This window comes from Phyllostomus discolor, chromosome 5 (genome assembly GCF_004126475.2).
Source record: "Phyllostomus discolor isolate MPI-MPIP mPhyDis1 chromosome 5, mPhyDis1.pri.v3, whole genome shotgun sequence".
NCBI lineage: Eukaryota > Metazoa > Chordata > Mammalia > Chiroptera > Phyllostomidae > Phyllostomus > Phyllostomus discolor.
In genome coordinates, this window is record NC_040907.2 from 163,980,217 (window position 1) to 163,994,323 (window position 14,107).

Consider the following 14,107-nt stretch of genomic DNA (forward strand, 5'->3'; position numbering starts at 1 on the left):
CGGCCAGCACACTGAGCTCCTCTGCACTTGTGTGTGGTCTGTGAGGCCGTGCCGAATTGAGCTCATGTCTTCGGGCGCTCTGCCCCTCCGCAGAGGGCCTGGTCCTGGCTGCAGGTGCCCTGCCCTTCCCGCCGAGGCGGTCCTTGGCTCTGCCTCAAAGGCTGTGGGGTTCCCAGGGTTCCTGTACTTAGGCTGTTGCTTTGGTTGCTCTCTGCGGGTGGGGCCTGAGTGTGAGCTACTTGCTCCTTATCAGGACTAGGGTGTGGGAAGTGCAGAGCTGACAGCGCCAGGGAGTCTGCCCCACATCCTAGGCAAGATGGCATCTGGAGGAAGTTCTTACACTGAGCATGTGCAAGGCTAACAAGACACTAAAAGGGAAAAAGCCCTCCTACCCGCTTCCAGTGCCAGACTGGGGGTGGTAACAGATAGGCAGGCACGTGTGCGGTAGAAGTTAAAATGGGCAGGGGGAGGTGCTGGACCAGAGAGGCCTGCTAGTCTACCCCGGGGAGAGAAGGAATGGATTGGGAAGTGGACCCACCCGAGGGCACGAAGGTTCGGGAAGTCAATTGGTTGTTCTGAGAAAGCACCTGGCCTGTCCCATGCTCAAAGCTAATATGAATCCAGGGGAACAAACAAACACTCCCTCTTATTGTTTGCTGCTCGGGACCTGCACCCGAAGGTGCACTGGCCTGTCCTCTCCATGGACCATGTGACTGCCAAGTCACATGGCCCATGGCCTCCAGGAGGGAGTCTCTGTTGCTTGCTGACTTGGTGGCGTATTTGCCAGTGCATTCATGTGCTTTGTGGCCTGGGAGCACCGGACCTTGGGGGCCTAGAAACTGCATGGCCGATGGTGGCACCAGCTCCATACACAGACTGTGGGAGGGAGCCTGGGGCTGGATGGCAGCTGGGAGCAAGTTAAGCTTCCTGCATGACCGCTTAGCAGCCACCTTGAGCTCCAAAGGACAGCACTATAAAATGTAACGGGAGCTCTGAGCATTGCCTTTTGTTTTGGTCTTGCTGAGGATGCCGGGTTTTCTGTGGGTTTGCAGAGGAGCTGAGCTTTGAGACCAGGAGTCTTCCATTCTCCCAGGTCATTCAACATCCAAATAAAAACCTCTTTCCTTTCTCACAAGCCTCCGCCTCTAGAGTTTGCCTTTTAGTGGCGGCGGGCAGCTGAACCCCGTTTTTGTTCACTAACAGTCTGCATAAGCTTTTCTTAAAAAGCCCTGGAGAACATACTGCCTTTGTTGTTACATTTTAGTGATCAGCTGACATAAAACCTGTGTCTTTCGGTTGAAACAGCTCTTAATGCCTTAGATAAATGGAAGAATAATTTCAGCGTGTCTTGCTCTGCAATCTTCACAATGCTGTTAAAAAGTCACAGAATATAAAAATTGTGTTAGAATGCATGAATTTGACTGTTTTACAGTAAATTTATACATTATGCTTAAATATAGGCACATGGAGTTTAGAATCTGTTTCTGACACATGTTTTTTTTTTTGCCTGTTGCTTAATATTTGTTTGTTAACTCCAAAATATAAGTTAATAGTAATTTTGATATAGGATAATGGATGATTTTTATTTTCTTTTTTTAACATGGTTTTGTATTTCCCAAAATCTTTACAACGAACAAATGACTTTTATAATAACAAAAAAGATATAGTTACATTAAGGAATTTGTTTGGGTTTTCCCAAGATACAATATTTTGAGTTCATTGGAATATTTATTATCTATCCCTCTACCCTCAACCAGAAATGCACACAATACACACTGTATGTTATTGGGAGGTTTGACATGCAAATTCCAGGCATATTTTCAGAAACATGATGACTGGAAATGTAAATACATTGTTGGCTCTGGCTTAAGCTTTATTTGTCACAAACCATTTTGTGTTCCTCTAGGAGAGCTGAATGTCATATAGTGAAATCACTAATCCTCAGTAACTTAAACAGAAGACCCTAGATGCATCTGATTACAAGAACCTAGTTCTTGGGTGCTTCACCTTTCAAAAATAGGATTATTACCTCATTAGCTATTTGTATTTTTTGTACTTTTAATTTTAGATTATGTATTTGTTGAAAAACTAAATTATTTAAATTTCACTTTTAACTGTTGAAGATTATATTTTTCTTAAAAGTAGTTAAATTTTTTTAAACTATTTCATTTATTTTATTTTTAGACAGAGGGGAAGGGAGGGAGAAAGAAAGGGAAAGAAACATCAGTGTGTAGTTGCCTCTCATGTGCCTCGCTACTGGGGACCTGGCCTGCAACCCTGGCATGTTCCGACTGGGAATCGAACCAGTGACCCTTTGGTTCACAGGTTGGCACTCTATCCACTGAGACACACCAGCCGAGTCAAAAGTAGTTAAATTTTTAAAAATAGATCTTGTTTTTAGCATTGGAAGGAATCTTAGAGATCCTCTTATTTAGTGGCTTTCAAAACTTTTTGACCATGACCCAGAGTAACAAATTCATTTTACATCATGATCCTACATCACATACACGCGTTAAAACATTTTATTACACAATGTTAACCCTATGTACAATGCACTGTTGATATTTTTCTCTCTGTGTGTGTGAGTGTGTGTTGCCTGCAGCCTCCGACCTGGGCGCAGACCCAGTGTTGGACCTGGCGTTTACTCTTCTTCCACTTCCTACTCTTACAGATACATTTTTATTTGCATCACAGGAAATTAGACTTATAGTATGTGTAGGGTGGCATTAGCTGAAGAGCAGAAATGTTTCGTTCTGGGAGGGCACATACTCGATGTGCATGTTTCAGCAATATCACAGTCCACCCTTTCCTCACCATTCGGCCCTTACTAGAGACACTGCCCATTGAACATGGCCTAACACTCTCTTCCGTTGAACCAAGAAACATCCCCAGAATCTTCAGCATCGTGCTGCTTCATGCAACCACTGTGAAGTAAGGGGTGGGGTGCTGACCTTTTCCATAAAATCTGTAGGCCACCAGGTTACTTTATGTCCGTTGTGAAGACCAGAGACTACTCAGATTATGCAAGTCCTTTTTCCCCACTTCTTCCCTTTCGGATCAGGTGAGATTTAAGAAAGGAGTCTTTCTTTGTCTTCGTTTGCTTCCTCTTCTATCTTATGGAACATTTTGCTCTACCAATGATCATATTTCTTCTTACTTATTTACTATTATTTTAAATAAATTTTTTCCCATCACCATTTATCCCCCATGCCTTCTTCCACCTCCACCCACCTTTGCTTCCCCTACAATGACCACACTGCTGTCCATTTCCATGAGCTCTTTCTATCTTTTTATTTTTCCTTTGTTTGCTATTTCTCTTGCCATTTATTTTTTTCACTGCATTATCCTTGGGGATTACATGGATAATGTGTATAAAAAGCATGTAAGTTTTCTGTACGGTGCCTTGTATACCAGAGTTGCTCAGTAAATGCTGTTGTTACTATTTCCAAGTATTTCATCCATCCCCAAATCGCTCCCCTGAATTCCAGGCTTATTGGATCTCTCTAAATGATGTCTCGTAGACACCTGTTGGAAATCTAGAATCCATCTAATTTCATTCCTTTCACTTCTATCTGTGATTTCTGGTAGCCTGGGCAAAACATGGTTCTCATCAGAAACAGGAGCTTGCCAGTTCTCCAAGGGAGAGAGTTTCTCTGGACATTCAAGTCAGAAAGAAATTTCTTAGAGCGAGACATGTTGAGTGACAGATAGGTGGTGGTCCTCAAAAATAGTTTTGCAACAGATGTACCTCTGCATAAAATATAATTCAAGTAAAGTGCTCATGAGAGAAGTTAGGCTGTGTGTCCCTTTGGCCTAACTGGGAGAGTAGATGACCTGGAAGAAGGCAGGGGGTGCATAGCCCTTGACTGTCTTCCCTAAGTTACACTTACCGTGAGCCACTCACTGGGCAGAAGCTGGAGGGCAGATATATTGGGAAGTAGCAGACTTTGAAGAGGTTTTGGAATATCATCTTTATTCGCTTTCTATATTGCTGATTAAAGTTGGTTATTCCTGTATGTTTTAGAGACCGGGTGAGCAGATGGAAGGGTTGCTGTTCTATTATGAAATCATTGGGGCCATGTAAAGAGCTTACCTCCCATCTTCCAGATAGAAGGCTGCTCCCATGTCTGTGTGGAGATACACCGTGGTACAGTAGCACCTGTGGGCAAAGCCAGCATTTGTTCCGGAAGCAGCTTTGTATCCCTTCCAGTAGTTGAGCAAGTCTTATTGTTTAGGTACACAGACCTTTTCACCTTAGATGTGCTCAAAGGGCAGTAATGTACCCCAAGTGTACCCCAAGTGTGCAGTGGTATTTTCAGGGTAACCAGCCAGTGTCAACTCTGAAGTGTGACTTGAATAATGCTCCCGTGAAATGTAGCCAACTCTCCCAGATTTGAGTGTATCTAATGCACTTTCTCCAGAGGTTACTTCCATTTGTGCCTTTTCTTTACATCCTCTTACTGTTCATACATTTCATATGTACTATGTTGAAAATTTTGAAGGACTTATACTTATGAACTGTACAAAACTGTTCTTTTAATGAAGACATTCAAAGCCACATGTTTTTGGTTTGGTAGTTTTTTTTTTTTAATGTTCTTCCTCATTCTAAATAATATCCCTTTGTTTGTGAAACTGAATCACAAGCTTTCAAAATCAAACCAGAAAAAGCAGTGCCTAGTTGAGATGGAAATAATTATGCACACTTTCTGTAATGCAAACATTTTGTTTTCTCCAGGAGAGTACAGAAGGCAGTTTGTTGTTAAAGTTGTCCGGTGGCATCCAGGGAGTTGAGGATGAGTGAAGGAGAGAACACAGTAATACTAGCACCAGCGAGCAACCTCAAGTCCCAACATACAGTTCAATGGAAACTTCTTTAAAAATTCTACAGGACCTCCGTTCGTTTTGTGGCAGCAGAATTATGTTGTAATGAATTCATTAATAGAATTCATAATTTCCAGGTATACATCGTGGGACATAAACAACTCTAAAACCCTGGTAGAATTTTGGCCAGTGAAAAATACTTTACACCCCACAGGATAAAATGGTGGGAGCGTGCATATAAATTCCCATGTCTGTTTTCTTCTGTCTCATGACTCTTTGGTAGTGAGGCTTTTGTCAGCTAAAGGCTTAACTCTCTGGGTAGAGTTTCCTAAGTAGTTTGTGGATTATTGAGCATAATTGGAAGATAATTATTGCTGGGCGCCAAGACAAGGGATAGCTGGAAATCAGGCATGACCTAGACCAGCGATTTTCAACTGATGTGCCACAAGACTTTTAAAACATGCAGCACCTAACTATTTAGTCAGGGGCACTGAACTTTTTCCCCTCAGACTGTCAGATAAAAAAAAAAATGACAACAGCCAACACAAACAATATCAGATTGTCAGATTGGCAAAAAGTATATTTCTTTTGGTGTGCCGCAGAGTGCTGGTAATTAGTTTTTGTGTGCCAGGAGGTGAAAAAGGTTGAAAATCACTGACTTCAACCAGTGGTTCACACAGTGCAGTCCGGGGGCTCCGGAGGCTTTTTAGGGGGTCTTTCGAAGTCAAAACTATTGCCATAGCTTTGCTGTTTCACTTGCAATCTCTTGTACTCAGTGGAGTTTTCCAGAGGTTACCCGATGAGCAAAGATATTATGGCTCTGACGGCTAAACGAATGTGTGTGTGTATTGGTGTTTTCACATTTTTCAGTTTTAATATGCAATAGAGTAAATATTAAAGAATTCATATGAAAAAGAAATTGTGCCAGGGTTTCTCAATAACTTCCAGGTGTTGACAGGGTTCTGAAACCACAGTGTTTGCGAACTGCTGGTTTCAGTATTATTTTCCCTAACAAGAATCCAGCGTGGGGCCAGATTCAGCGTAACGGCAGAGCCTAGGATGACTTGAAACTTGGCAGGTACAACGTGGAGGTCCAAAACTATGGGGAAGTATGAAGAATGGTATGCGTAGGAACTTCTCTAGCATGGAGATGGAACTTTTCCATCTAGTAAGAAACTAGATGGAAAAGGAGAACAACAATGCAAAATCCAACGTAACAGAGTTTATAATATGGCAAGATAAGGATCAGTGTGTAAAATGTGCTTGGAAAATAATGAACATCTGCAGGTAATCACATGCCACGCAATATGACGTGAGAGCTCCGTGAGATAAACCACTGGGAAGAGGCATTGTTACCTGTTATCACCTTCACACTGTCCCCCTCTGCAGGTTACCTTTATTGATGTCTTATCCTGTCACACTGTAACCTTCTAGAGGCAGGGGACCCTTTAGTGCATGTCTTTGTATCAAAAGCATGTAGCCCTGGCTGGTGTGGCTCAGTGGATTGAGCACCAGCCTGCAAACCAAAGGGTTGCTGTTTCGATTCCCAGTCAGGGCACATGCCTGGGTTGCAGGCCGGGTCCCCGGTAGGGGGCTCCTGAGAGGCAACTGTACATTGATGTTTCCCTCTCTTTCTCCCTTCTTTCCCCTCTCTAAAAATAAGTAAATAAAATCTTTAGAAAAATTTTAAAAAGAGCATGTAAAATAATATTTTGTATATTCACAGTCCTTAAGGAATGCGATTGAATGAATATACTATTACTAGTATAATAATAAGTGAATGGACATATAATGTGGGTTTGATAATAGGCCTTCATTCTTTTTTGTAAGAAACTGGTGTTGAGCACCTACCCTTAACTCTGCAGCAGGGTTGAGTGGCTGGTCGGGAGATGGGATGGGTTAGCAGCGCAGCTTTGAAGGAGGTTTGGGCCTCAGGGAAGAGAGGGGCCCAAGGCCAGGACACCTGTAGTCCAGAGACTAACGAGCCTTGATTGCGTACTTGGAAAGATTCCTCGTTAAAACGTGTTACATGGCAGAATAGCCCAAATATCTGGACACAATATACTTCGTGATTGCATCGTGCTTTTCTTATGCAACTAGACAGATTGTTAAGACAAAAATCAGAGCACCGTTGCTTTACTGTTTCTTATGGGAATTCATTGTAACCAGATGAGTCACTCGAACCACTGTTAGTGTGAATCACTTTACTTTTTTTTTTTTAAAATATAATACCAATAATAGTATTGTTTTTTATTGCTTACCAGGGCCAGGTACTGTTGTTCTAAACTCTGCCTCTTTTCAGGAGGCACTGCTGTTGTCTCCATTCTAAGGCAAAGGGAACAAGGCGCCAACCGGGGAGACAGACTTAACCCTCTCCGCCCCGGTGTGGGGCGAGGGTTCACAAACCCTGGAGTCTGTGCTCTGCCCACGCGCCCCGCGGTGCTTCTCCCCGAGGTCCACTTCACCAAGGTCGATTGTTGCAAAAACAGGAGCAGGAGTGGGGCATTCTGGGTGACTTCTGTCAAGATTAATGAAAAACGTTTAAAGTTAATGGAAGTGCATTGGAACATTCCCTTCTGTATTGTGTTTGTAAAAAAAAAAATCTGAGCTACATAATAGAAGGTGATTTCATAAAAGGGCACTGAGGCGGATATGAAATGTGTGCTTGCTTATGAGAATTCGAAGTTTTAATTTTTTTTTTTTTTTTGCATTTTTGTCTCTGGTCCCTGGACTAGCATAATAAGCTTGTTATTAATAAACTATATTTGAACTTCCTTTTTAAAAAATTGCTCACACAGCTACAGATGCTGTTTAATGAGAATTCTATTCCTTGCATTTGTCACAGTATTTCGTGTGATGCTCCACTTAAAATTGAATTTGACCCGATGAAAGGAGTATCAAGAAACTGTAGTACAGTGTGCCCTGGAATGAGTAGTAAAACACACCTCAGTTAACTGGGAGTGATCCAATTCTTTATTTAGGAATAATGATCAGTTCTTTTCCCTTCAGAGAACTACATATTTAGCTTTTGTTTAAATGCATAATCAGATTAACAAAGATTTGTCTTGGTCTCTCATAAAAGAAGTAGTAAGCTGACTTCTTTTGAAATCAACTTTAATTGTGCGTGTGGTGAGATTGTTGAATCTGGCGATGGCCGTGCGTGGGCCTATTGTGCCATGCTCTCCACCCGTAAGTGCATGGGAACATTTCCCTCCAGAATCAGAGCTGGGTTTAGAAAGGTGTTTGCAGTAACAGTGTGTCTACAAGCCACGGTTACCTTTGGCTGCTGTGGGGAGTTCGGGCACGTCCTCCAGTTTACACATGCGCTTCCCCCCGACCACAAATGAACCAAGTGCCTGCTGTCTGTTCGCCTCTATTCTGTGTTGCGTGGGTGGTGCCCATAAAACTCTGTGTGACTCTCAGGACATGCACAACGGCTTTTCCTCACCTGCGGCCTGTGTCTCTCCCTTGTTGCTCTTCCTGCAGAGGTATATCGCCATCGGAGAGCTGGGGAAAGCTACCGACACGCTGGACTCCACAGGGAAAGTGACGGAAGAGAAACCTTACGGTACGAAGTTCGTCTAAAGTGCTCTCTTTTGACGTTTAGGAAAAGATCCTGTGAGTTCCCTGCCCTGATACTACTAGTGATTTTAGTTTCCAGGACATTTTTTACTTTAATACGATCATAAATGATCTATCACGTTGTTTATCTGGTATGAGTTTGTTAATAAAGTTTCATTGTAATTGCCTCTTTTCCTATAGTCAGTTTTTATAATGTTCAGAATTCTTCCAAATATTTCCCTTTCCAAAAGGCATTTGTGGCTAGGATTTAGGACATTTTTTTCCTAGTAAATGAGAAACAGAGAAACTCTCTTGTTAGATTTTACCCGTGCCTTGTAATTGTTCGTTTATTCATTTATTTATTTTACAATCACTTCTTCTTAGCTGCTGAAATAAATGTACCAGGTTTAATGTTTAAAACTAATCATGTTTCTTTGCTATTGGAGTACGTAAAAAGGTATGGCCAAGGGAAAGCTATTTCTCTGGAAATAAAGCAGAATCTTAGTTTTTCTACTACTCCTTTTATTTATTTATTTTTTACTATATTAAGAAAGGGCAGATACATGAAATGGTCTCCTAGCAACTCTCCCAGTGCTCGTGCTATTTATAATGAAGCAGTTTTGTACAGTCAGTTCACCTGCATCATCACGTCACCGATTGTGAACTGTGTGTAGGTTTTCCGTCTGCTTGTTGCTGTTCTGCTCATGTTTCGTGGGATCACTTCTTGCCTTAGCTACGCACGGTCCAGCACCTGGCTTCCCCTGCTTTCGTGCTGCGTGACCTCCTTACACGCTTCGTGTTGCCCCTGCACTGAGACCAGCCATTTCGTCGTCCTTCACAGTGGCTTCGCTTGACCCGCTAATATTTATTTACATGTCGTGTACTGTTTTTCTTGACTAATCAAACAACATCATCCGAAGAGAAATCACTGATTTATTTTGAGTCGTTTTAAAAATAAGTGTTGACTTATTCTTGATACTATTTTTATTAGGAAACATATAGGCGACCCTCACTTAATGGAAAGGCAACTGTAATCTCCAGCCAGAAGGTGTTTCAGAGTAAAGAGGCACAGGGCGGCAGGAGAATATCCGACTCCCAGAGTGCACTCAAGTGTACGGTGTTGGCACGTGTGCAGTTAGGAGGATGGTGGAGAGGCAGACTTGGTGAGACTCGCTGGTTGGATGGCGCAGTGAGGGAGAGGGCGTTGTCAGCCATGACCTGAGTCCGGGGCTTTAAAACCGGTTACGGGGTGGTGCAGTCCGTTGAGGAGGGGATTCTAGACGAGGGTCAGGGTGGTGGAAATGCTTGAATGTGCCCTTCCTTCCTGCCCTGGGGCACTCTGGAATTTAGAAACCTACTCTGTTGTGTAGTATGTAGCCTTATTTACTTGTCTGAGAGAAAGCATCATTTGTTAAAATCATCTCATTAAAAGGTTGGAGTAAGTTGTGGAGAAATGGAGGTTCTTGAAGCCATAAAAGAGGAGAGCTCCCTGCAGTTTATCGAATGGTATTTGTAGTTCCAGAAGGTCAGAGGTCAGAGAATTTTGCTGATTGATATGACTTCTCTGTGTGATTTCAGTAAATCAGCAAATGTTTATTATTTGCTATAGCCAGTACCGGAGGGAAGTTAAATAAGTGTAAAACCTAGCCTGTGTCCTTATAGAACTTTTGTCTAATGGAGAGATAGGACCTAGGTTCTCTACCTTCTGAGACCCAAAAACTGAGACCTATAACCAGTATTTTCTAATGCCTTCTTTACTCCTCAAATAAAATTCAAAGGTACTCTAACCTACCTACATGTTTTTTTTTTAAATCACTAATATACAGTAAATGGAATGTAAAGAAGGAATAAAAGTTATCATAAAAATGGCACATCAGTATGTAAATGCACAGATATTACTAAACTGGAAGTCTTAATGAAGTAGTGAGATGTTTACACTTATTCATAAACCATTGTAAATGTCACAAGTACAAATGCAGACTGTTCAGAGGCCTGTTATATGACTTAGTACTGGAAAATTCGGTATCTGGAAAAAGTGCAAAAAACGCTTTGTGTTTAAATGGAAAATGGAGTTAGGTTCTAGCTTCAGGTGACTATAAACAGACTTTCACCCCGCATAAGTATCCGGCAGACATCCAAAGTCACGCAGCATACAGGACAAGTCACTGTGCTGCGCCACCTGCCAAGTACAGGTGTCCGGCCCCAGCCCTTACATCATCGTAGGAATGAACAATGCCGTCCGTCATCGACCCGATGGGAACAACTGGGTACAGCGGCCAAGGCAGTGTGCAGTGAGTGGCCGGTGCATGCTCCTACGTCGTTTTCTTCTACCGAGACAGACACTGCCGGTAGCCTTTAGTTCAGGTGGCGGAGGGGCAGCCCAGAGGCGTGAGAAAACGAGTCCGGCTCAGTGGAATTAAACACCCAACCGTATTGATAGGTCCCTTCCCTTTATTCTCCTTCATAACACCGTGTGTTCCTCCCGAGTAGTGGTTTTCCCCGTGTCTAACTGTGTGTTCGCATCAGTCCCTGAACGGTGGGGCTGAGACCACGTCCCCCTTGGTCCTCACTGCCCTCTCGGTTTGTAGAGCCGTGTGTGGCCTGTGGAATAAAACACTCACTCCGTGAATCGATTAGACAGGAGACGGAGGCTTTCTCCACGAGGACGACTGCCGGAGACTCGCAGGAAGGGCGGAGCGTCCCTCCTCTGCCCCGCCGCACTTCCCTCGTCCGCGTCCGTGCGGCATGAAGGGGTTGAGGCTCGGGGGCCGTTGCTAGTGCCCGGGTCTTCACTGTGCCCATCTATCCTCCACTGGGCCCAGGACACCAGGACCGTGACTTTACCGGCTGCCTTAGATGCGGGCCAGGCTTCTGGGAAGGCCTGGCTGCTCCTGAGATGGGAGCAGATCTTCCCCTCTCCTGTGGCTCTTTTATTGGGAGGCAGGAAAGGAAGAAGGAAAGTGGTCGTTCGTGCTAACCCTCTGTCCTCAACACCACCTGCCCCTTAGTCCCAAGACAGGGTTCCACCGAGGTCTCTCGAATGGATGTTCTGACGTCAAAGGGAGTGGCTTCTCTTGGACTCCGGCCTGGCTGCCCCCACACTCCCTGGTGGAAGTCGAGGACTTGAACGGAGTCTCAGATTGTGGTTTGAACAAATAGAGGACACTTACGAGGCTCATGATCAGTTACCTTATGGTGCCTCTTGTTTGTATTTAAACCTCTTCATTATGAAGCATTACACGAATGGAGACAAGTGGAGAAAACGTACATCCACAGCTCTGTGAACTATCCCAGGGCAAACTGCCACCTAGTCACGGCACAGAAGGTTCCTGGAAACCCCAATGCCCCTTCCAGTCTCTGCTCCGGAGACGGCGGTTCTGACTTCCAGCGCTGCGGGGACAGTAGTGCAGTGAGTGCGGTGACGGTAGTGCGGTGAGTGCGGTGACGGTAGTGCGGTGAGAGCGGCAGTGCGGGTTAGCGGTTTTTGAGGTTGATAGAAATGCAGTGAAACAGTATGTGTCGGTGTCTGGATTCTTCCACAGGCACACACAGTTCGCCTGTTCATCTGTGTGAGAGGCATCTATTGTGTTACACGTGTCAGTATTTTGGCCTTTCTTTATTGCTGTGTATTATGCTATTGTGAGAATGTACCATATTGAGTGAAAAAAATACATATATATGAATGGTGTGTGTGTGTGTGTGTGTGTGTGTGTGTGTGTATTCACATGCATACACTATTGTTGACAGACTACTTTTGGGCTGACTCCAGTTTGCAGTTGGATGAGTAAGGCTGCTCTGTGTATTTGGTATGTCTTTTCGGTAGAGATATGAACTCGTTTCTCTTGGATATAGTATATCCAAGTGTCATTGCCAAGTCATAGCATAAGTATATATTTTACTGTACTAGAAATTAGTAGTTCATAAAGTGTTTGTATAACTTTTTTTTTTTTTTGCATTTCCATCAGCAATAAATAAGTGTTCCGCTACATACTTGGCAACATGTGGTAACAGTGTTTTTAATTATGGCCGTTCTGGTAAATGCATAGTGGTATTTCATTGTGGTTTTAATTAGGTTATTAATGAAATTCAGCACTTGATTCATGTTTTTTGGCTCCTTAGCTATCTTCTGTTGCGTATTGTCCAGGTCTCTCGCTCATTTTTTTTTTATTTTGAGTTTTTTTCCTTTCCCCATTGAGTTGCTTTTTCTTTTTTTTGTAAAAATATTGATTTGTATAAAGATGTTAATATGCTCTGGATATGTTCTCTTTTTCTGGTTGTTACGTGTTGAGGATATTTTCTCCTACTCTGTGGCTTGTCTTTTCCCTCTCTAAGAAGTTCTTAGGTATAATTTTGTCTAATTTATCCAGTCCTTGATCACAAGTCAAGCCCCGGACAGGCGTGAGTTTGTCTGGAACCTGTTTTGTTATGTGGGTCTGTGTCTCTGTCCTTGTGGTGAGACCGAGCTATTGTAACTGTTGTCGTTTTGGAGTGAGTCCTGCTGTCTGAAAGAATAAGTCTTCTTTCCTATTTCTACAGACTTTTTCCCCTGAGTTTTATCAGAGTAAGGATATTGCCTTCTCTGCCCAGTTTGCTGCTGTTGTCTTTTTATCATGAGCAGACATTGAATTTTTATCACGTGTTTATTCTGTATCTATTGATTTTTCTCCTTACTTAAATATTAAACGAACTGTACTTTTCTGGAATAAGCCTAAGTCGATTATGGTATGCTATCCTTTATATAAATCATTGGATTTAGCTTGCTAATATTTAGTTGAGGATTTTTTCATCTTTGTCTGTGAGTGAAGATTATGCTGTAATTATTCTTTCATATAACGTCCTTGACCGTCTTGGAGTGGTTTTGATATCAAGGTTATGCTGACCTTATAAAGTGGGTTGGGGAACATTCTCTGTTTTCTATTCTGTGGCAGAGTTGGTGTCAGATCAGCATCCTTTTTTCCCTAATGTTTGGTAGAATTTGCTAATAGACATTTGGACTTTGTGTTTTGTTAGGAAGGTGTTTAATCATGAGTTGGATTATTTACTGTGGAACTTACTTTTTTTAATCTCGTGGTCACTCTTGATAATTTTTCCCCTTGGTGTTCATTTTATCTAAATTTTCAAGCTTATGGGTATAAAGCTGTTTATAATAATTTTTCATGCCTGTTCTTTTTAGTTTGAAATACTATCAAACTTAAAGTTGCAAAAAGAGAGCTATATTTTTGTAGTTTTCAGTATACAGATCTTTAACTTCTTTTGATACTTATAATAGCATACTTTGCTGCTGTTTAAATGGGATTTTTAAAATTTTTAATTTCTGATAAGTTCATTTCTAGTATATAGAAATGGAGTTGATTTTTGTATATTGGTCTTTTGCCTTTTAACTGTGCTAAACTCACTTATTAATTCTAGTCACTTCTGTGTAGATTTCATTAGGGTGGGTCTAACGTAGACTGTTTTCCACGTCTAGATTAGCACTGCCCCTGAGCAAGACTTCTCTGGGGTCTCTGTTGAATGCCTCAGGTATTCATCAGAGCTTCTTCATTCCAGATGGTTGGAGTTGAAACATCTTTGGTGCCGGTTCTTTGGTTAATTTTGTGGCAGCTCAGTGTGTATACGTACAGCTTGGAATTGAACCGGGTCTCAACTGGAGCCCTGTGGACATCTGTGTGGTTCTCTCACATTCTGGCTGCTGCTGCTGCCCCAAGTCTGATTTCTGTTCAGTGGG

The 14,107-nt window shown here is 42.6% G+C and overlaps 1 protein-coding gene across 4 annotated transcripts in view; it reads left to right on the forward strand.

Annotated features, from left to right (window-relative positions):
- TRUB1 (TruB pseudouridine synthase family member 1) overlaps positions 1 to 14,107 on the forward strand; it is a 37,078-nt gene that overhangs the window by 13,337 nt on the left and 9,634 nt on the right. For 3 of the 4 annotated variants that reach the window (XM_036027362.1, XM_028512283.2, XM_036027360.1), the window contains exon 4: positions 8,308 to 8,389. The exons of the other annotated variant lie outside the window; for it this stretch is intronic. In XM_036027362.1, coding sequence (XP_035883255.1) covers positions 8,308 to 8,389 — 82 coding nt within the window. The remainder of the gene's footprint in view (positions 1 to 8,307; positions 8,390 to 14,107) is intronic. 4 annotated transcript variants of the gene reach the window in all.